This window comes from Nerophis lumbriciformis, linkage group LG08, assembly GCF_033978685.3.
Source record: "Nerophis lumbriciformis linkage group LG08, RoL_Nlum_v2.1, whole genome shotgun sequence".
Classification (NCBI taxonomy): Eukaryota; Metazoa; Chordata; class Actinopteri; order Syngnathiformes; family Syngnathidae; genus Nerophis; species Nerophis lumbriciformis.
In genome coordinates, this window is record NC_084555.2 from 24,246,443 (window position 1) to 24,268,738 (window position 22,296).

The 22,296-nt window shown below is 37.8% G+C and overlaps 1 protein-coding gene across 2 annotated transcripts in view; it reads right to left on the bottom strand.

Moving 5' to 3' along the window:
- The window catches only part of myt1lb (myelin transcription factor 1-like, b), a 318,608-nt gene that overhangs the window by 23,637 nt on the left and 272,675 nt on the right, over positions 1 to 22,296 (bottom strand). For both annotated transcript variants that reach the window (XM_061968516.2, XM_061968515.2), the window contains exon 11: positions 12,806 to 13,033. In XM_061968516.2, coding sequence (XP_061824500.1) covers positions 12,806 to 13,033 — 228 coding nt within the window. The remainder of the gene's footprint in view (positions 1 to 12,805; positions 13,034 to 22,296) is intronic.

The window sequence follows — 22,296 nt, forward strand, 5'->3', positions numbered from 1 at the left end:
ACAGCGCGCCTGCCCAATGACGTTATAACTGGAGAATGATCGAGGGCGAGTTCTTAGTTTCTTATGTGGGTTTGTTGTTAGGCAGTTTCATTAACGTACTCCCAGCGCGGCAACAACACACAACAGCAGTCACGTTTTCGTCTACCGTAAAGCAGTTCGTCTGCCGTAAACAGCAATGTTGTGACACTCTTAAACAGGACAATACTGCCATCTACTGTACATGCATATGTGACATTAACATCTAGGGCTTTTAGAGAGTGCAGTGCACAACTGCGCACACAACAAGGAGACGAAGCGGAATGCATCATCAGAGAGGGGGTTCAGCATGGTTAGAAAAATAGTGACAGAGACTAGAACAAGGATGGACAATTCAACCCTTAACTCAACAATGAGTAAATGAGTGTTGTGTGTGTGTATATGTGTAAATAAATGAACACTGAAATTCAAGTATTTCTCTTATATATATATATATATATATATATAAGAGAAATACTTGAATTTCAGTAATAATAAATAATATATAATAATAAATATATATATATATAAATAGAATTCACTGAAAGTCAAGTATTTCTTATATATATGAAATACTTGACTTGGTGAATTCTAGCTGTAAATATACTCCTCCCCTCTTAACCACGCCCCCAACCACGCCCCCCCCCACCTCCCGAAATCGGAGGTCTCAAGGTTGGCAAGTATGTCCTATCTGTATATTCTGGTCGGCAGTGGTAAAACCTGCCACCCTCTCCAGCCTATGGGCCCACAGCCAAGTCCATACATCCATCCATCTTCTTCACTGCTTCTCCTGTTCACAGACTGAACCTGCTGATCCCAACTGGCTTAAGGTGAGAAGCAGTGTACACCCTGCACTGATCACCAGTCAATCAAAGCTCTGACACTTATGGACAAACAACTATTTACACTCACACCGATGGGCAATTTAAAGTTTGTGTTATTGTTAAATACATGATTTTGGACTGTGGGGAGAAACCAGAGTATGAGCACTCAAAGTGGTTGTCTCTGTCCACAACCACTAGGAGGGGCATACAATCACGACCTTGGCTTTCGTAAAGATTTTAGGATTTCTTTCTTTCATTTCAATCCGTCAGTTATAAATAACGACGTAATAGAAGTTCAAATAAAATCAAAGTTCGATGATGTGGTTGTTTGAATCACATTGGGAATGTGTAACACAACCAACACTCCCTTCCACAAATGCAAAGTGGTAAACAGACATCATAACGTCTTCAAATCTCACTTTTACACATTCACACACAGCAACATTAGGGAACCAGGATGAGGGAATAGAAGAAAGATAAGCAAATAATAAATGTATTTGTGGCACCACCCAACAATGTTATGTTTAGTTTCACTTTTGCATCTCACAGCACATACTGCATTCGAAGACCCTAGATCAGGGGGAGGGAACCTATGGCTCTCGAGCCAGATGTGGCTCTTTCAATGGCTGCATCCGGCTCTCAGATAAATCTTAGCTGACATTGCTTAACACCATAAGTAATGAATAATTCCGCTGGTATTCACAGTGTTTAAAATAATGTTCAAAATATAAAACATTCTCATGCATTTTAATCCATCCATTCGTTTTCTACCGCACCTGTTCAAGAAGTCCCATTAATGGTAAGAAGTATTTGATCTATTATTGGTTAGCTTCAGAATAACCATGTTATTAAAAAGAATAAGAGACTTATTATACTCTAAAATGCACACATTTTGTTGTATTCAGTGTTAAAAAATATTACATGGCTCTCACGGAAATACATTTTAAAATATTTGGCTTTCATGGCTCTCTCAGCTAAAAAGGTTCCCGACCCCTGTCCTAGATTAAAGTTGAAAACAGAGGCGTCATTTGTTTTTAAAGACAGGGTAGGCTTATCACTCAATAGAAGCACTAATAATGATTTTAAAAATATGTATTAATTCAGCTGCTCCAGCTCCCCCGTGACTCAGAGAGAGAGAAGCGGTAGAAAAAAATGGATGGATGTATGATTATTATTATTATTATCCATTTATCAAAGACAAGTTAGCTCATTTCTACCTTACATTAACAAGTAAATAGCAACTTGACATATTTATAATCATATTTAAATGAATAATGATAGGCTGTATGAATAAAACCCATATTCTTGCAACTTTTCTATTGTCTATCGGCATTTTTGTTGACACTATTTTGTAAAACAAAGCAGAACTTTTGTATGCAAAACAACCAAAAAACACCAAATAATTTAGGGGTTTAAGTATATTTTACATTTACTTCCCCAGTCTCACAAAAAAGCCTAAAGATGCCACTGATTCGAACTCTTGACAAACACATTTATTTTTCTTTTTTGTCCTGTCCAGCTACTTAGACAAATCATATAGTTGATGTTGATGCCCATATCGGCTGTACACATTTACTTTACAAAAGAGAAGTGTAGGATACTTCTCTTGTTGCCTTATTTGTATTTGACTTTATTAAATGGATTTATATTATCATTTGGTGCAGCCGGGCCGGAGCAGGAGGGGATAGAAAGAGAAAAAAAGGAAGACAGAGGGGGAAATTGCAGGGACAAGAGGGGGATAAGACAGACAGACAATTAAAATAGCAAACACAACAATAACAATAACAACAACAACAACAGAACAACATCAGCAAGTAGAGTGTCCGCCCTGAGATCGGTAGGTCGTGAGTTCAAACCCCGGCCGAGTCATACCAAAGACTATAAACATGGGACCCATTACCTCCCTGCTTGGCACTCAGCATCAAGGGTTGGAATTGGGGGTTAAATCACCAAAAATTATTCCCGGGCGCGGCCACCGCTGCTGCTCACTGCTCCCTTCATCTCCCAGGGGGTGATCAAGGGTGATGAGTCAAATGCAGAGAATAATTTCGCCACACCTAGTGTGTGTGTGACAATCATGGGTACTTTAACTTTTTAAAAAGGATATGTACAAATATGATGGTAAAAGTGATAGCAAGTGAAATGAATAATAATACAGAAATGACAATGAGCATTATTACACTACAAATGAGCAATACAAATACCAATAGAAATAGCGCTATTGATAATGAATAATAACAATAATTACCTCTATTATCAACAATACAATTGTTCAAATGCAAAAATACATATACGTAATGATAACTTGAAATACAAAAGAAAGCAGATAAATAGAGGGGAAGAAACAGAAGCCAACTATATTAACCTTGTAGATTGTTATAGTAACAATTGGTTAAGCAAACACATTATTGATGAAACAAAGACATAAACATGCAAAGATTGTGAACTTTCTGACCATGGAGTGCGACACCTACTGTGCTTCCAGGTTATCACACCCGATACAATGAAGTATGTGTATACATGCAAGGGGGAACTGGTTTACAATCACATAATTTAGGTATGTTAATACCATTTAAAAAATTTGAAACCATATTAAAGTTTTTTTCCATAGAAATTTGGAAAACATTACCAGCTGCATGCAAAAACCATCTTGTTTTTAATTGTGAGTTGGTGGCTATGGAATACTTATATGTACATTATTGCCATCCACATCCTCAATTTATTTCATACACGGGCAAACACATGTTGATACATGTGTAATTACTTATTCTGCTCATCAATGCAGATATATATTGTTGAGGGAGTTGTCTGCCTTGTCATTGTAATGCCCCATTCTACCGCCAGATGGCAATACCGTGTCGTGTCAGCCTGCTTTAAAGGGCATACATGAGACTGTGTTTTGTCTGCAGTGTGCAAGCAGGGCAGTTGATGCAATTCCCTCTCCTTTCTCCCATGCCTGCAGTGTAAGTACAGTATTGCTTATGAATAGACAGGTTCAGAAATGACCCCAAATTGCTGCCCACCTACCACAAGCTGGGTCATGCAGCTCCTCCAATCAAAAGGAGGGGAAGTGCAGTCAATGACACATGCAGGCCCGCGAAGCAAAAAAAGTAGGCTAACTTGGGATCTCACACACACACACACACACACACACACACACACACACACACACACACACACACACACACACACACACACACACACACACACACACACAGGCACATGTTCTTGTATTTGTAACCTTCTTGAGACCTCTGAAAAATGCCTACCCATAGTATTATAATAAAAGTCGTAATCTTACTCAACGCGAGTCAAAATTTGACAAGAAAAACTGAACATTCGTGCAATATTACGATAAAAGTTGGAATTTTACAAGAAAAGCTTAAAATGTTGGCAATTTTATGAAAAGAGTGGTAATTTTACTTGACAAAAGTCACAATTTTATAAGAACATTTTAAAATGTTGGCAATACTATGATAATAATCGGAATTTTACTTGGCAAAATTATGACAAAAGTAAGAATTTTATGTCAGTATTTTACAAGAGCAACAAAAAAATTGGCAATACTGTGATAAAGGTCAGAAATTGATATGACAAACGTCACCATTTTGCATTAGAAAATAATAATTTTACATAAAAAAGCAATAAGTTTACGAGAAAATATTGCAATATTACAGAAACAGAAAGCATATGAGAAATTGTGCCCAATTTTATAAGAAAAAAGTTGACGCATTTTGAGAAAAAGACTGCTTTTAGTTAATTATCTTTTTTATTTAATTTTTTTGATTGTAATTGTTTTTTAATCTTCATTATTTACTTCAAATTAGTGCAGTATGTCTCTATATAATTTTTTTATATATATATATTTTTTCCAATTTTGGCCAAAGGGGGCGCATTTCAATTTCTTACACACACTTGTTATTTCATATGTTGACCAGAGGGGGAGCACTTTTAAAAGTGACACACAGTCAATTTGAAAAATCCCTCCTTTTTGGGACCACCCTAATTTTGATAGATTTCACCACCAGGGGTGCAAATGAGACATTCTCTATAAGATGCAATGGTTTACCGTATTGGGACCATAATTTTGGTTTCTCACTTGTTCACCGGTCCTCATATGGAAGGTACTTTTCCTTGTTGATGTCTCAAGAAGGGTAGAAATACAAGAAAACACACACACACACACACACACACACACACACACACACACACACACACACACACACACACACACACACACACACACACACACAGTTTCTTGTCCCCTCCACACACACACATACTGCACACTGGGGTGTCTGTGCACATCGACAGATGCACCCAGCAGTCGTGCATTGATTTCCAGCAGCTCTTTGATGAGATGAGCTATTCCGACTCTTTCCCAAGGTGCTACTTTGCATAATTCATCTCAGAGAAGAGCAAAATGTAAAAAAAAAAAAAAAAAAGCAGCAGTGTGATGTGGGTAACATAACACTAACTGAGCATATACTGTAATGCTGACATCAATTAACTTTCAGATCCATTAGGCCATCTCAGAAAGTCCCAACTATGACTTGTTGAGTGGTTTTCTAATTTAACAGCAAGCCAGACAGCAGGCAAGAAACCCGGAAGACAATCAGACATCGATGCAAATGTTTGAGGAGGAGACACAATGTGCGATGAGAGGGGGATGGAGCTCAAACACAGACAGCCTTGAGTGAAGCATGCCAACTGCACTGTCTGGAAAAACAACAACACCAAAAAAAAACCCCACCTCCATAACATCTAAATCACGCTGGAAAGTCTATGGAAGAATGTGTCATATAGCTTCTCATTATTGTTGCTATTTGTGTTCATCGCCATCTTGTTAAGGAAATAATAAATACTTGAGCTCTGCTTGTCCTACTTATTTTTGTGAAGTGTGGTGCAACATGAGCGGTTACCTTTAACACGATCAAATTAAATAGGCGACATTAGTGGAACACCTTGCAATTATAAATCCAGCACTCGCAGCTTGTTGAGAAGAGCGGAACATGCTTTTGTTTAGGAGTCTGCCAAAGTCTCTCCGCAGTCACTTTTTTGTGTGCAAAAGAGAATCGAGGAGATTCTGATTACTCGCTAAATAGAATCGCTAAATTGGCAACACTGAGTCTTCTTATTCTCCGGCAGACCCCGTGAGTTATGTGTGATATGATAAATGGCTGAGAGATGAGAATCTTACAACTCATGATTTAATTCCGAATCTCGAGTTGACGATTTGATTCAGAAACAATTTACAATTCAACACAATCCTTAAAGGCCTACTGAAACCCACTACTACCGACCACGCAGTCTGATAGTTTATATATCAATGATGAAATCTTAACATTGCAACACATGCCAATACGGCCGGGTTAGCTTACTAAAGTGCAATTTTAAATTTCGCGCAAAATATCCTGCTGAAAACGTCTCGGTATGATGACGTGAGCGTGTGACGTCACGGATTGTAGAGGACATTTTGGGACAGCATGGTGGCCAGCTATTAAGTCGTCTGTTTTCATCGCAAAATTCCACAGTATTCTGGACATCTGTGTTGGTGAATCTTTTGCAATTTGTTCAATGAACAATGGAGACAGCAAAGAAGAAAGCTGTAGGTGGGAAGCGGTGTATTGCGGCAGGTGTTGTGCCGGATAACGCACCCCCGCCGTAGAATGCACCCCCTGACTGTTGTGCCGGATAACACAGCCGGTGTTTCAGTGTTTACATTCCCGAAGACTGACAGTCAAGCTTTACCATTGGCCTGTGGAGAACTGGGACAACAGAGACTCTTACCAGGAGGACTTTGAGTTGGATGCGCAGACGCGGTACCGTGAGTACGCATGCAGCTGCGGCTTCCAAACATTTGATCGCTTGCCCGTACGTGCGTGCCGCTATGTGCATGTCACGTACGTAACTTTGGGGACTTTGGGGAAATATATGTGCTGTATGAACTTTGGGGAGGTGAACGATACTTTGGGCTGTGGGATTGAGTGTGTTGTGCAGGTGTTTGAGTTGTATTGGCGGGTTATATGGACGGGACGGGGGAGGCGTTTGTTATGCGGAATTAATTTGTGGCATATTAAATATAAGCCTGGTTGTGTTGTGGCTAATAGAGTATACATATGTCTTGTGTTTATTTACTGTTTTAGTCATTCCCAGCTGAATATCAGGTCCCACCCGCCTCTCACAGCATCTTCTCTATCTGAATCGCTCCCACTGCCCTCTAGTCCTTCACTCTCACTTTCGTCATCCACAAATCTTTCATCCTCGCTCAAATTAATGGGGAAATCGTCGCTTTCTCGGTTCGAATCGCTCTCGCTGCTGGTGGCCATGATTGTAAACAATGTGCGGATGTGAGGAGCTCCACAACCTGTGACGTCACGCTACTCGTCTGCTACTTCCGGTACAGGCAAGGCTTTTTTATCAGCGACCAAAAGTTGCGAACTTTATCGTCGATGTTCTCTACTAAATCCTTTCAGCAAAAATATGGCAATATCACGAAATGATCAAATATGACACATAGAATGGACCTGCTATGCCCGTTTAAATAAGAAAATCGCATTTCAGTAGGCCTTTAATATATCATTTGGAATATAAAAACAACTTTTCACAACAGGTTTCAGGTTACAAAAGCTTCTTTTTTTTCTTCTGTAAAATCTGTTTGTTTTGTTTGCACACATACTGTAAATTGAAAAACGGTACCACATAAAAATCTATTGTAATTTTTACAGGGTACACTTTTACGGATAACTTGCTTTGAAATCATCAGTCAAGTAGCCAAAGGAGACACCGCATTAGTCTCTTCACCAAAGTAAATGCTGTATATCTTTACTACATTACTTCCGAAAAATACTGCAGTTTGTACTGAATTCTATTGTATTATTCTTCAAACAGTACTTCTTATTTAAAAGTCAGTTTTTCTTTTTAAAAGGCTTGTTACGTCCTCCATTGAAATTAATTTAACTGGTGCGTGGTCCTCGAGAACACAAACATTTCAACAAGTAACATGTCTTTTAAGAAGAAAAAACTAACTTTCAGATTTAAATTTTTTTATAAAAACTATACCATAGAATATACTACATACCACTACAGTAGTTGTATGACATAATTAAATAATAATTAAAAAAAGGAAAAAGCACAACTTAAAATTCTAAATAATTTCAACAAAGATAATAAAGATGTTAGATAAAATTATATTGTAAAGGATTTGAATATTTTTTTTGTAAAAATCGGCCCTACCTTGGCTGAACGAATACCAACAATTGAAGTTGATGATAAAACTGGAGAAACTAAGTAAGTAAATCTGTACAGCAAATACGGGCATCTGCATCAACAATATGATTTGCCTGAGTAGCTGGACAGGACAAAAAAAAAAAAAAAAAACTGGAGAAACTATAACAGATAACATAAACAGAATCTTTCTTGATAAAGTAGAAAAGATTGAAATATTACAAACTCTGAAGCAGTGTCCAAATAAGACCTCAAATGATTATGTAGACATGAATATGACATTTATAAAGAGCATCATAGATTTAGTTATCAAACCATTTGTAATTTATCATTCATGAAAGGGATATTTCTACATCATATAACAATTGCTAAAGTAATACACCTTTACAAAGATGGAAACAAACACCAGTCCTCAAATTACAGACCAATAGCACTGCTGCCACATTTCTCAAAGATCTTAGAGAATTGTTTTTCTCTCAGGTAAAATAAATGTATCAATATATATATATATATATATATATATATATATATATATATATATATATATATATATATATATATATATATATATATATATATATAACATTTTAAGTAATAGTCAATATGGGGTTTGTCCCAATCACACAACAACAACAGCTATAATTAATTTGGTAGAATACATTTCATCTGCAATAGTTACAAAACAATATTTAGTAAGTATTTTCGTAGATCTTCAAAACGCTCGATCATAAGTTATTATTGGACAAACTTTACAAATCTGGAATAAGAGGAGAGGCTAATGAGTGGGTCAAAAGTTACCTGAAGGACAGAAAACAGTTTGTGGAAGTTAACAATTGGAAGTCTGCCTTACATAATGTTAGTTGAGTACCACAAGGACCAGTCCTTGAACCAATACTGTTTCTCATGTACGGCAACGATATTACCATAGTTTACAAACTGTTTAAATTAGAGATGTCGATAAATGCTTTAAAATGTAATATCGAAAATGATCTGTATCGTTTTTTTTATTATCGGTATCATTTTTTTATTTTTTATTTTTTTATTAAATCAACATAAAAAACACAAGATACACTTACAATTAGTGCACCAACCCAAAAACCTCCCTCCCCCATTCATTCACACAAAAGGGTTGTTTCTTTCTGTTATTAATATTCTGGTTCCTACATTATATATCAATATATATCAATACAGTCTGCAAGGGATACAGTCCGTAAGCACACATGATTGTGCGTGCTGCTGGTCCACTAATAGTACTAACCTTTAACAGTTAATTTTACTCATTTTCATTAATTACTAGTTTCTATGTAACTGTTTTTATATTGTTTTACTTTCTTTTTTATTCAAGAAAATGTTTTTAATTTATTTATCTTATTTTATTATTATTTTTTTTTTTAATAAAAATGACCTTATCTTCACCATACCTGGTTGTCCAAATTAGGCATAATAATGTGTTAATTCCACGACTGTATATATCGGTATCGGTTGATATCGGTATCGGTAATTAAGAGTTGGACAATATCGGAATATCGGATATCGGCAAAAAAGCCATTATCGGACATCCCTAGTTTAAACGTTTTTCTTTTTCGGATGACACAACCTTATTTTATTCAGAATCAAATATTACAGATGTGTTAGATGGGGTTGAAATGAACTAATCAAGATTAAAAGATGGTTTGATGTAAATAGATTATCATCCATGAATACTAGTAAATCGAAATGTATGATTTCTTGCAATATGAGGACAAGTGTGGATGGCTCATTATATGTCGAAGGAGTTCAGTTTCAAAGAACACAAGAGATCAAGTTTTTGGGTGTATGATTGATGAACATTTGTCATAGAAATCACATATAAATGATAATAAGACTAAAGTATTTAAAACTATTGCTATTTTACAGAAAGTGAAGGAATTGCTAAATCAAAAAGCATTGTATATTTTGTATAACTCGCTGATTGTTCCATATCTAACATACTGTAATGAAGTGTGGGGTAGTGCCTGTAAAACATATTTAAATACATTCTTCCTTCTGCAGAAAATAGCTGTAAGAATCATTACTGGAAATGCATACAGGGAACCCACAAAGCCAATGTTCAAACAGTTAAAGGTATTACAATTTCATGAAATGGTGGAGTATAATATCCTAAAAATCCATTAATACAAAACACATGCAACAAATCTACCAAACAATATTTAAAACAGATTTGTAAAAAAGAGAAAGTAATTATAATCTGAAAGAAACGGAGATCTTTAATAAATCTACATTTAGAACATTGATAATGGAAATAAGTATGTCAATCAGAGTTGTTAGTTTATGGAACAAACTTGATGGTGGAATAAAACAATTGAAATCTTAAAAAAAAGTTAAAATCACGATAATGGAAAGATTTTTGTAAAATAAAAAAAAAAATGGCTTAGTTGTCAATTGCTGTATTTGTAAAAAAGGGGAAACTAATATAAGTTTTTTTAATTTATTTCTGCTAATTTTCATTCATAATTTACTTAAATGTCGTGTTGATTGTTTTATTTTTATTTTTATTTGTTTGTTTGATTTTTATGAATGAAATAAATAAATAAAACCGAAGTGAACTGAATTGAATCATGTACAACATTTGAGAGTGGACTTCTACTGGCCTTCCAGGTGCTTCTCTGTCAAACACACCATCAGCAGCTTTTCATATTTTCATGGATACATGTCTGCTGTTCAGATATGTTTAACATCCTTAACTGGCGTTAGACTCATTCTGCTTCAGTATGATGCAGACTAGCAGTGATACGCTCCAATTGCTTTGCCAAGTTAACTAGCGACACGGTTGATCATGTTTTTAAAGATTATTTTCTTTAATTAAATGGATATCATTAGCTTCTTCTTCTTGGCACTGTCATTTACACTCACTTTCTTCCTTCCGGTTTGGAAAAACAAAGTTATGTCGACCAGTCGTAAAACCAGATGTTTTGGTCGGATCTCAGTGGCCTTGTGGTTAGAGTGTCCGCCCTGATATAGGTAGGTCGTGAGTTCAAACCCGGGCCGAGTCATACCAAAGACTATAAACATGGGACCCATTACCTCCCTGCTTGGCACTCAGCATCAAGGGTTGGAATTGGGGGTTAAATCACCAAAAATAATTCCCGGGTGTGGCCACCGCTGCTGCTCACTGCTCCCCTCACCTCCCAGGGGGTGATCAAGGGTGATGGGTCAAATGCAGAGGATAATTACACTGCACCTAGTGTGTGTGTGACAATCATTGGTACTTTAACTTTAACTTATCCGTTCGCTGTGGCATTTGCTACACCAGGGGTAGGGAACCTATGGCTCTAGAGCCAGATGTGACTCTTTTGATGACTGCATCTGGCTCTCAGACAAATCTTAGATGACATTGCTTAACACGATAAGTAATGAATAATTCCGCTGGTAATCACATTGTTAAAAATAACGACTACAAAGCCATCAGCAAAACCATGCAGCACCAGAAGTCGCATTAATGGTAATTAAGTATTTAATTTATTATTGGTTACCTTCAGAATAACAATGTTATTAAAAAGAATAAGAGACTTATTATACTGTACAAATGTTGGTCTTACTTAAAAATGCACACATTTAGTTGTATTCAGTAGAGATGTCCGATAATGGCTTTTTTGCCAATAGCCGATATTCCAATATTGTCCAACTCTTAATTACCGATACCGATATCAACCGATACCGATATTTTCAGTCGTGGAATTAACACATTATTATGCCTAATTGTGTTGTGATGCCCCGCTGGATGCATTAAACAATGTAACAAGGTTTTCCAAAATAAATCAACTCAAGTTATGGAAAAAAATGCCAACATGGCACTGCCATATTTATTATTGAAGTCACAAAGTGCATTTTTTTTTTTTAACATGCCTCAAAACAGCAGCTTGGAATTTGGGACATGCGCTCCCTGAGAGAGCATGAGGAGGTTGAGGTGGGCGGGGTTGAGGTGGGGGGGAGGGGAGGGTTAGCGCAGGGGTATATTGTAGCGTCCCGGAAGAGTTAGTGCTGCAAGGGGTTTTGGGTATTTGTTCTGTTGTGTTTATGTTGTGTTACAGTGCGGATGTTCTCCCGAAATGTGTTTGTCATTCTTGTTTGGTGTGGGTTTACAGTGTGGCGCTTATTTGTAACAGTGTTAAAGTTGTTTATACGGCCACCCTCAGTGTGACCTGTATGGCTTTTGACCAACAATGCCTTGCTTTCACTTGTGTGTGTGAAAAGCCGTAGATATTATGTGACTGGGCCGGCACGCAAAGGCAGTGCCTTTAAGGTTTATTGGCGCTCTGTACTTCTCCCTACATCCGTGTACCACTCCGTACAGTGCCGTTTTAAAAAGTCATAAATTTTACTTTTGGAAACCGATACCGATATACTTGAAACCGATAATTTCCGATAGTACATTTTAAAGCATTTATCAGCCGATATCAGCAGTCTGATATTATCGGACATCTCTAGTATTCAGTGTTAAAAAATATTATATGGCTCTCATGGAAATACATTTTAAAATATTTGGCTTTCATGGCTCTCTCAGCCAAAAAGGTTCCCGACCCCTGTGCTACACCAACCAATAGCGGGGATGTTTGTAACTCACATTTTTGCTTGTAACTTAAAGCATAACAATTAGTTGAGGGACAGCTCTTATCTGAAAACATTCTTAAGATTAAGTACCACCCAGCACAATCATTTGCACAGTAATAAATAACTTTTTCTGTATTTTTTTCATTTACCTCTTTGTCGTCATCATCTATGTGTTTGATCTTGGTGTAGTCAACTGGCAGGTCCCAGCAGTCGGCAGCGTCCCCCATGCCGTAGCAGCGGGAGCCCAGCAGAGCCGCTTGCCTCTGGGGGGACATGGGCTCCAGAGGGGTGAGCACAGAGTCCCCCGCGCCGCTGCACAGACGCTTGCTCATACTCAGGTCCAATGTACCGTTCTCGTCAACATCCAGGCCGGGACTCTGGATGCGATGGTGATGGTGAAAGTGAGGTTGAAATGCAATTGTGTGTTGAGTTTAGGGTTTTCGGTGGGAAGATGATCGGAGGTAACACATGTAGGGATGTAAGGAAAGGGAGAAAAGAGAAAGAAAGAGAGAGATACTGGAATTAAATAACAGCCAAACATTTTTTATTCCAGTGATGTGCGGTGAGGTTGATGGCTGGTGAGGCACTGACTTTATCACAGTCAGATTTACAAACATATGAACCCTAAAGAGTATCTTATTCACCATTTGATTGGCAGCAGTTAACGGGTTATGTTTAAAAGCTCATACCAGCATTCTTCCCTGCTTGGCACTCAGCATCAAAGGTTGGAATTGGGGGTTAAATCACCAAAAATGATTCCCGGGCACGGCCCCGCTGCTGCCCACTACTCCCCTCACCTCCCAGGGGGTGATCAAGGGGATGGGTCAAATGCAGAGGACAAATTTCACCACACATAGTGTGTGTGACAATCATTGGTACTTTAACTTAACTTTAACTTTACACATACAAACTTTAGCACACAAAAAAGCACATTTAATTAAAAAAAAAAACGTTATTATGGTTTTACCTTTACTTATAAATGAAGTCCATGCGCAGCTCCTTTTGAACAAAAGCATCAATAACTTGTTTATAGAAGTCTTCCTTATCTTTCTTCAGTTTTAAAAATCTCTCTGTCTCGATGGAGATCTTCCTTCAAGTATTACCTCCTGCTTCGATTGAAAGTCCAGTTTAGAAAACTGTTTTATTTTAGATATGTAATCCTCCATGTTAATAGTCCAGGCAAGAGGAAAAAATAAACGATCACTGCTAACTGTTGCTGCTTGTTGTCACTTCTTCTGCAGCCGAGTAGTCGCAGAAATGCTCCCTGGGATCACTACCGCCCTCTACCACCAGGAGGCGGGATTACTGCGAGCCTCACACAGTGCGTCTTCGCAGCAGTTTTATGATTGCTCAGCACAAGAAATAGTTTACACACATACAGTTGTTGACAAAATACACTGAACATGATATACCTCAGCTAACTAAATTATGGAAATGTATAATATAATTCATATAGCAATACGGTCTCACTGCACAGCAGGCCAGCAGTTAGCCGAGTCATTGCGCAATCCATGTTGAGGTACAACTGAGTGACGTGCCTCAACTGCCTGCTGATCACCGCACCATCTCTCACGGCAAATTTGAAAATTCAGCGATTTTGAATGAAAAAATAATCTAAAACTGGTGAAGTTAAATGGAAAATAACTTTATAGTATAATCACTGGATACATATAACAATTTATATATATTTTTTTCTTTTTAAATTTTTTTTCTTTCCATGATGGCACGTGAGGCCCCGCCTCACCTGCCTCCCCTGACTGCACGTCACTGTTGTATTCATAGCTGGACTAAATAATGACTGAACTGAAAAAAATATATATATGGAAAAGCAGCTCTACTCAAACATTCTGTCCAGAATAATTCGAATAATAAAGTACTGTAGCTCCTGTACTGTATGTCCAAGTGTTCAAGGACGCGTCTCCTTTCTCACTGTCTCTCTCTTTCTTTGCAGCCTGCTGTCAAGTGTGCAGCAGCATGAATGCGCGACTGTGCATGCATGCTGCGTGTCTGTGACTCAAAAGTATATGGGCACTGGGGGATGGGGGTTGCATTTGAGAGCTGTGATGAGCAGCAATGGCTGCAACTGGACGGGCGCACACCCCAAAATAGAAACAAAACCACGTTGTGTAGCAACACACAGTGGACCACATTGCTGGAAGTTGTGTTACTAGTCTCATCTTTCCATCTAAGACTGGTATACACAGAAGCAAAGTTATTATTTGTGCAGAAAAAAAAATGTGCGCAGATAGTTAAAACTACAGTGGTACCTCAACTTAAGAGTGTTTTGACATAAAAGCTGTCTCTCGCTTTAAGTTACAAGCAAACATGTGAGTTACAAGCATCCCCGCCATTAGCTGGCATAGCAAATGTCACAGTGAACCCCGTAAGATCCGCCCCAAACATCTGGTCTTACCCGCGAGCATTAGCTTATAGCTAGAGACAGACATACATTTATTTTTCCAACCAGGGGAAGGAAGAAAGTGAGTGTGAAGGACAGCGCTGGGAAAAAGAAGTGGATGATGGTCATTGAATGTAATGGAAAAAAAATCATCAAAAACGTGAAGGCTTTGGAAAGAGGTCGGAGCGTATCACTGCTAGTCTGCACCATACTGAAGCACAATGAGTCTAACGCGAGCCAACGACGTTGAAAGATACCTAAGCGTCGGACATTTATCCATGAAAATATGGAGAAGATGCTGATGGTGTTTGCCGGAGAAGCAGCTTGAAGGAGAAACAGTAGAAGTCCACTCTCCAAGGTAAATATTGCAATAATCATAAAACTATTTTCTGTTTTGGGGCCAAGCACCAATTAAATTGATTTTTAATTTATTTCAATGGTAGACGTTGATTTGAGATCGTGTTTTGAGAAGGGATGTCCAATAATGGCTTTTTGCCGATATCCGATATTCCGATATTGTCCAACTCTTTAATTACCGATACCGATATGCAGACGTGGAATTAACACATTATTATGCCTAATTTGGACAACCAGGTATGGTGCAGATAAGGTAAAAATAAAATAAAATAAGATAAATAAATTAAAAACATTTTCTTGAATAAAAAATAATGTAAAACAATATAAAAACAGTTATATACTAGTTAACAACTAGTAATTAATGACAATTAGTAAAATTAACTGTTAAAGGTTAGTACTATTAGTGGACCAGCAGCACGCACAATCATGTGTGCTTACGGACTGTATCCCTTGCAGACTGTATTGCTATATATTGATATATAATGTAGGAACCAGAATATTAATAACAGAAAGAAACAACCCTTTTATGTGAATGAGTGTAAATGGGGGAGGGAGGTTTTTTGGGTTGGTGAACTAATTGTAAGTGTATCTTGTGTTTTTTATGTTGATTTAATTAAAAAAAAACAAAAAAGAAAAAAAAAAAAACCATACCGATAATAAAAAAAACTATACCGATAATTTCCGATATTACATTTTAACGCATTTATCGGACATCCCTAGTTTTGAGTTAAGAGCTCTGTCACAGAACCATTTAACTCATATATTAAGGTACTACTGTAAAAGGATGTCAAAAATAACAGGGAACTTCATTATTAATCTGCAAAATGTTAACCCACTTGCAGTGCAGAATGGCTTGTATTGGATCATATTTTGCAGTTTATGTTGTGGCTGTGAAAGTGTCCATTCTATGTACAAAGATTATGTTTTGGGACATCTGTGTGTCCTTGCTACGATTAATTAAGTTGAGATTTCTATTTCTCTTCTCTTCTCATCCTTCACCTCTTCCCCTTTTCCCCCCTTCACACGTAATAATGCTGATACTAGCTGACAGTGTCCTCTGTGTGGGTCGCAAGGCCAAAACCTCTGCGACGCACTATGACCACCTTTGGATTGATTACAACAGAGGCAGCAAGCCACACAAAGGATCTTTGTAAATATAACTTCAGTGCATACTTGAGCACAACTGGCATGAGCAAAACTATCATAATCAACACTTTTGCATGCTCTACCTTTTATTTGACTGTTTGCTTTGAACTCCAGTCTTGTCACTGTGTGCAGCAGCAGACTGACCAATGAGGTTTTTTTTGGATCATAACTTTATGTTGAAGAGGTCAAAAGTTAAATTGCTCGACTTCATGCGACTTTTTTGACTGCTTAGAGAAATCCACTAACACAATGGTAACGATGACAATTACTGACTTCATTGGAGGAGTAGGACCACATTATCAATTTGTTGCAAATAGAATATCATTGTTTAATATATTGATTCATGTTTCCATTTATCTCATCCATGTTTCCTCCAAAATTCCAATATGTAAGCAGCTTAAATATTTGTTTTTTGTGTACTGGTCATGTATCCGTATAATAAAAAATCAATACCATCTCCTGTTAAATATTAAAGTATAATTCAAATAAAAACATGCTCATGTAAAGAACAGTTATAAACATATGCAGACAGCATATTTGTTTTGAATATTTTAATGTTGTCATGTGGGCCATTCCACCTAATGGCTGCTATTGGCATTACCAGGATATAAAATGTATAATTGCACAATGAAATTAACTGTAAAATAAATGTCATTATTAAGTAAAGTGTCTAGCACATTGATCTGATTAGATTGCATAAATAATAAAATAAATTTATTAAACTTAACTAATTAATTAATTAATTATTTACCGTATTTTTCGGAGTATAAGTCGCACCGGAGTATAAGTCGCACCTGCCGAAAATGCATAATAAAGAAGGAAAAAAACATATATAAGTCGCACTGGAGCCCGGCCAAACTATGAAAAAAACTGCGACTTATAGTCCGAAAAATACGGTACCTAAAACTACCTTGAACACTAGGAAAACAGCATTACCATTACCATTACCTCCCTGCTTGGCACTCAGCATCAAGGGTTGGAATTGGGCGTTAAATCACCAAAAAATCACCACCGCTGCTGCCCACTGCTCTCCTCACCTCCCAGGGGGTGAACAAGGGGATGGGTCAAATGCAAAGGACAAATTTCACCACACCTAGTGTGTGTGTGACAATCAGTGGTACTTTAACTTTAATTTTAATCCTTTAGAAAGGCTATCTCTATTTTTTTTTAAATATGTGTTTTACTCCTTATACAAACTATACTCTATAATCTTAAAAAAAAAAAAATTAAAGTTAAAATTCCCTGAACTGTCGCTCAGCTCTGTTACACAGCAATCCACAAGTCACATGGTCCACGGGAAGTTGCGTCATTCAGACCTTCTATGGGCCATATGAAAGCCAAAAGTAAGTTTTATACATTTTTTTTTTTTCTGTTAATCTAAGAAACATTTCAACTATGATAGCACAGTCATGTTACCTGAATTACTATGTTTTGCATTGTGTTGTATTTTGAAAATATAAATGTTTTGAATGAATCACTGTAATGTGCTTATTGTCACTATCATGTGGCTGGATTCAAAATGACGTCCTGCTCACGTCCCGCCCATATGCGTGGTGGTCAAGCTAGCTCTGTTCTCAATGGGTACTTGGTGCCGTTTAGCCTTTTTCGAAGAGAAATGCCCTATGCTTGCGTTGTTTTCGAACCGTTTCAACCGCGAAAAGGATAAACGTTTCTTCAGAGTTCCTCGAGAGAGAGATGACCAAAAAGAGTGGAAGGGTGCAAGATTTTACGAAACGACGAGAAATTCATGCATCTCACACTACAGTCCAATGGGAGCTTAGTCGAAGAATGCATGAGTTTGCAGTGATCTGTCACACCGCGGTGAGGGATGTCTTGTCTTGGTTTTTTCTGTCTTGTGAATTGCATGTTTTAGTTTGAAAAGTAACTCCTCTCGTTTCCGGTCACTTGCCCTTCCTTTTGTGTCATCAGTCTGACGTCATCCCTGATCCCTGATTGTTTCCACCTGTTCCCCATTACCCTCATGTGTCTTATAAGCCCACGCCTCCCTTTGTTCTGTGCCAGATTGTCTCGTTTATTCGTGCCTCTCTAGCAACTTGTCCATGGCTTGCCTCTTCTCGTGTTTGAATATCTTGATCCTGAATTCCTTCGTTGATATTTTGAGTTCTCTTTTTCTCCTCCTCAGCAGAGTGATTTTGTGTTATTTAGTTTTACAGCTGAAGTGGTGAGTTTTAAGTTTTTTCTTACAGTTCTTCCTTTTTCTCAATTTTATGAGTGACATTTTTTGTTAACCTTTTTTTTAGATTAGAGACAGTGTAAACGTTTCATAGCCATTGTTTCTCCCTCCTGTTGGAGCGTTTTTTGTTTATAATAAACGGCGCCAAGTATAGTTCGTTATTGTTTTTGTGTTTCTTCCTTTCGGAGTGATTTTCGGTTGTTCCTTTTTGTGGAACCTTTTTCGCCGACTGGTCTAGTTATAGCCTATGTGAATTGCCCTGACTCTGGAGGTGAAAGGAAGCTTTCAAAATAAAAGCCTGCCGGATTAATCCCTACTCTGCATCTGAGTCCTATCTTTTGACCAAGCCTGACATGATCACTTTGTTAAAGGTTTGTTTGATATACTTTTAATGTTTATTATTTTATTATCTTGATATTATTTGGATTTTTTAAGACACATTTTTGCAACAAATGTTTTGAAACGCACCAACTCAGCAAGTCTAAATAAAAGAAATCAAATGTAAGCAAAACCTAAAAGCATGACGCTTTTAACAAAGGCAGCAATCATAAATGAAGCGTTCAGCACATACACAATGTTGACATCTATAGTTATATTTTGATAAAGACGGTGAAAAACACGCTACTCGTTAACGGAGCGTGCAACAGCAGGGACAGGCAACAAACATGGCAGTAGGTACGGAATTAAATCATGGAATGAAACTTTACCCGAGCAAAATTGATGCATATTTATCCGGTAGAGTCTTGATACCAATTTCCTTGACCAAACCACACACAAAGAAGTTGTAGACCTCCATGCTTGTCCAAGTTTCCATTTCTTTTGTCGTGTACAATGACGTCTGGAGCACATGACAGTTCGATATGTTCGGAAACTCCACTGACAAATATATATATTTTTTTTATAAAGTAAGGGGTCTATTCCATTGCTTATTTGGATTTTTTGCTCAGATCTGCTTTTCGCAGGAATATACAGGCCCCTTGTGTATTGTTCAACAGCCATCTTAGCCTGGTTGAGCACCACTGGTTTTCACTTCGCGGAAGAAATCACTTGTCAGAATACAAGCAATACAGTGGAACCTCGATTTACAAATGTTTCGATTTATGAACCGCAGACCAAATAGACATTACGCTTTGTCTCAGTGTATGACTTGTATCATCCACCCATTGTGTGCCTGCATCTCAGCCATTTTGCGCCCGGCAGCACATTCAATGTAGGCAGGCTGATCGATTTTTTGTGCTCATTCAGTCAACAGAACAGTGCCGTCGTTAGCTACAGTCAGAGGTGGGTAGTAACGCGCTACATTTACTTCGTTACATCTACTTGAGTAACTATTGGGATAAATTGTACTTCTAAGAGTAGTTTTAATGCAACATACTTTTACTTTTACTTGAGTATATTTATAGAGAATGAAAGCTACTTTTACTCCGCGCCATTTATCTACATTCAGCTCGCTACTCGCTACTAATTTGTATCGATCTGTTAATGCAAGCGTTGTTTGTTTTGGTTTGTCAGACAGATCTTTAAAGTAGGATCTATCGTATGCCTGCGTTTCATCCAATCACATGCAGTCACTAGTGACGTTGGACCAATCAAACAGAGCCAGGCGGTCACATGACCGTCACACGTGGACCCCGACAATTTGAAAAACTTATTCGGGTGTTAACATTTAGTGGTCAATTGTACGGAATATGTACTGTACTGTGCAATCTACTAATACAAGTTTCTTTCTATCAATCAATCAATGAATGCCTACTGAGCCTATGGTGCTGTTAAGTTATTGCCTTAAAAAATGTTTATGTTAATGTATTATTATTTAATATATATTATTGTTTTAGTTGCTTAAGAGATATTCCTGGCTCTGAATTTGCTCATTGCTATTTTTATGTTTTTGTGCATTATTTGTTGCCGTCATCATTAAACGAACAGGTTACTCATCAGTTACTCAGTACTTGAGTAGTTTTTTCACAACATACTTTTTACTTTTACTCAAGTAAATATTTGGGTGACTACTCCTTACTTTTACTTGAGTAATAAATCTCGAAAGTAACAGTACTCTTACTTGAGTACAATTTCTGGCTACTCTACCCACCTACATTTTTGTGCTTTTTCATGTTTTTTTTTTGTGCCTTTTTACAGCATTTTCCTAGTTTTGCTGCCTCAATATAAATTCAAAGAAATCAATGGCCAAGCGATGTGTAATTTGAAACATTCAGGAATTATCCACAGCGTTGTCGACACTGCCTCTCCCTTCTCTTCCTCTTCATACCCGCTGCGCGCCAAAGATTAAACCAACAAGGTAAAGTGGATTTTTTTTGCATTCCTAAGCTTTGTAGCGAGCCGGCTGTTAAAGTTAAGGAGTTTTGTGATATCAAACTGTGAGTGCACCACCGCGTTAATGACAGTGTGTGTGCGTGTCGGTAGGCAGCTGCAAATGAGGACAGTTCAGCTAGATGTTGTTGTTTTGGCTTTGTTATCAAATAGAAAGTTGATCCATCACCCTCTTGTAATGTTTGTCACTGTATAGTGCTTCGTATTCTGTATAGATTTTTCGTAAAATATGGACATTTGTCGATGCTGCAACCCATTATTCATGTTTATATTGTTTTTTTCGGATACATTGGCTTCATTATATAAACTTTTCTATTTACAAACCCTGGTCAAAAAACAATTAAGAGGTCCGTCTGTATTTCATGTAAAATATTTTTTATGTTTCTCAGCTAAAATCTAACTCCTGTTACGGGTTGGCAACCTTGTACGAAAATAAGCCTGAGAAGGTTCAATATATAATTAAAATGTATTATCAGACATAATTGTAAGCTTATTTTACGAATGTTACAGCAAGCAAATGACACAGATTAGATGGAATGGCCCATGTGATACATCACTGACATTCAAATACATCTTTTTAAATGAAGGCAATGCATCGCTGCTGTAAGTCAGCTGAGCGATAAAGAACGACGACTAAAACGACAAGGAAGCAAGAATAGATTAGTGTATGTGTGAAAGTGCCTTGATGCTCAGAGAGGAGAATGTTTGCCAGGAGCAGAGGTGCTGAGATGAAAGAGGATGAAGAGTAGAGAGGGGGGGGAAAAAGCCCTGTGAAGTCTCCTGTCTTCCCTTCCTGCCCCGGAAGCATTGTGCCTGTCTCGCCCTAACGTAGGGCAGACAATGAAATGGTTTAGGAAGTCCTGACTGCTTCAGGCGTTTGTTCCTGCCAACTTTATTCTGTTCTACTTTTCTTTGGAAGTACGTCACTTCCCTCTTCTCCTTCTTTGCACTGCATTCTGCTCTCACTCCCTCGATTCTGCACTGTGCAGGAACCGCCGACATAAGAAAAAAAAGGAAGAAAAACCCCTCCATCGCTCATTTTCTTTGTTATAAATTCCATCACAGACCGTGCCATCAACATTAGCATCAAGCCAGCATGAGTCTGCTGCTGTTCGCTCACTCCTCTCCTTTTTTGCACCTCCATTTTCCCGCTCAGTATCTTGGTGAAGATCAGTGTTTTTCAACCACTGTGCCGCGGCACACCAGTGTGCCGTGAG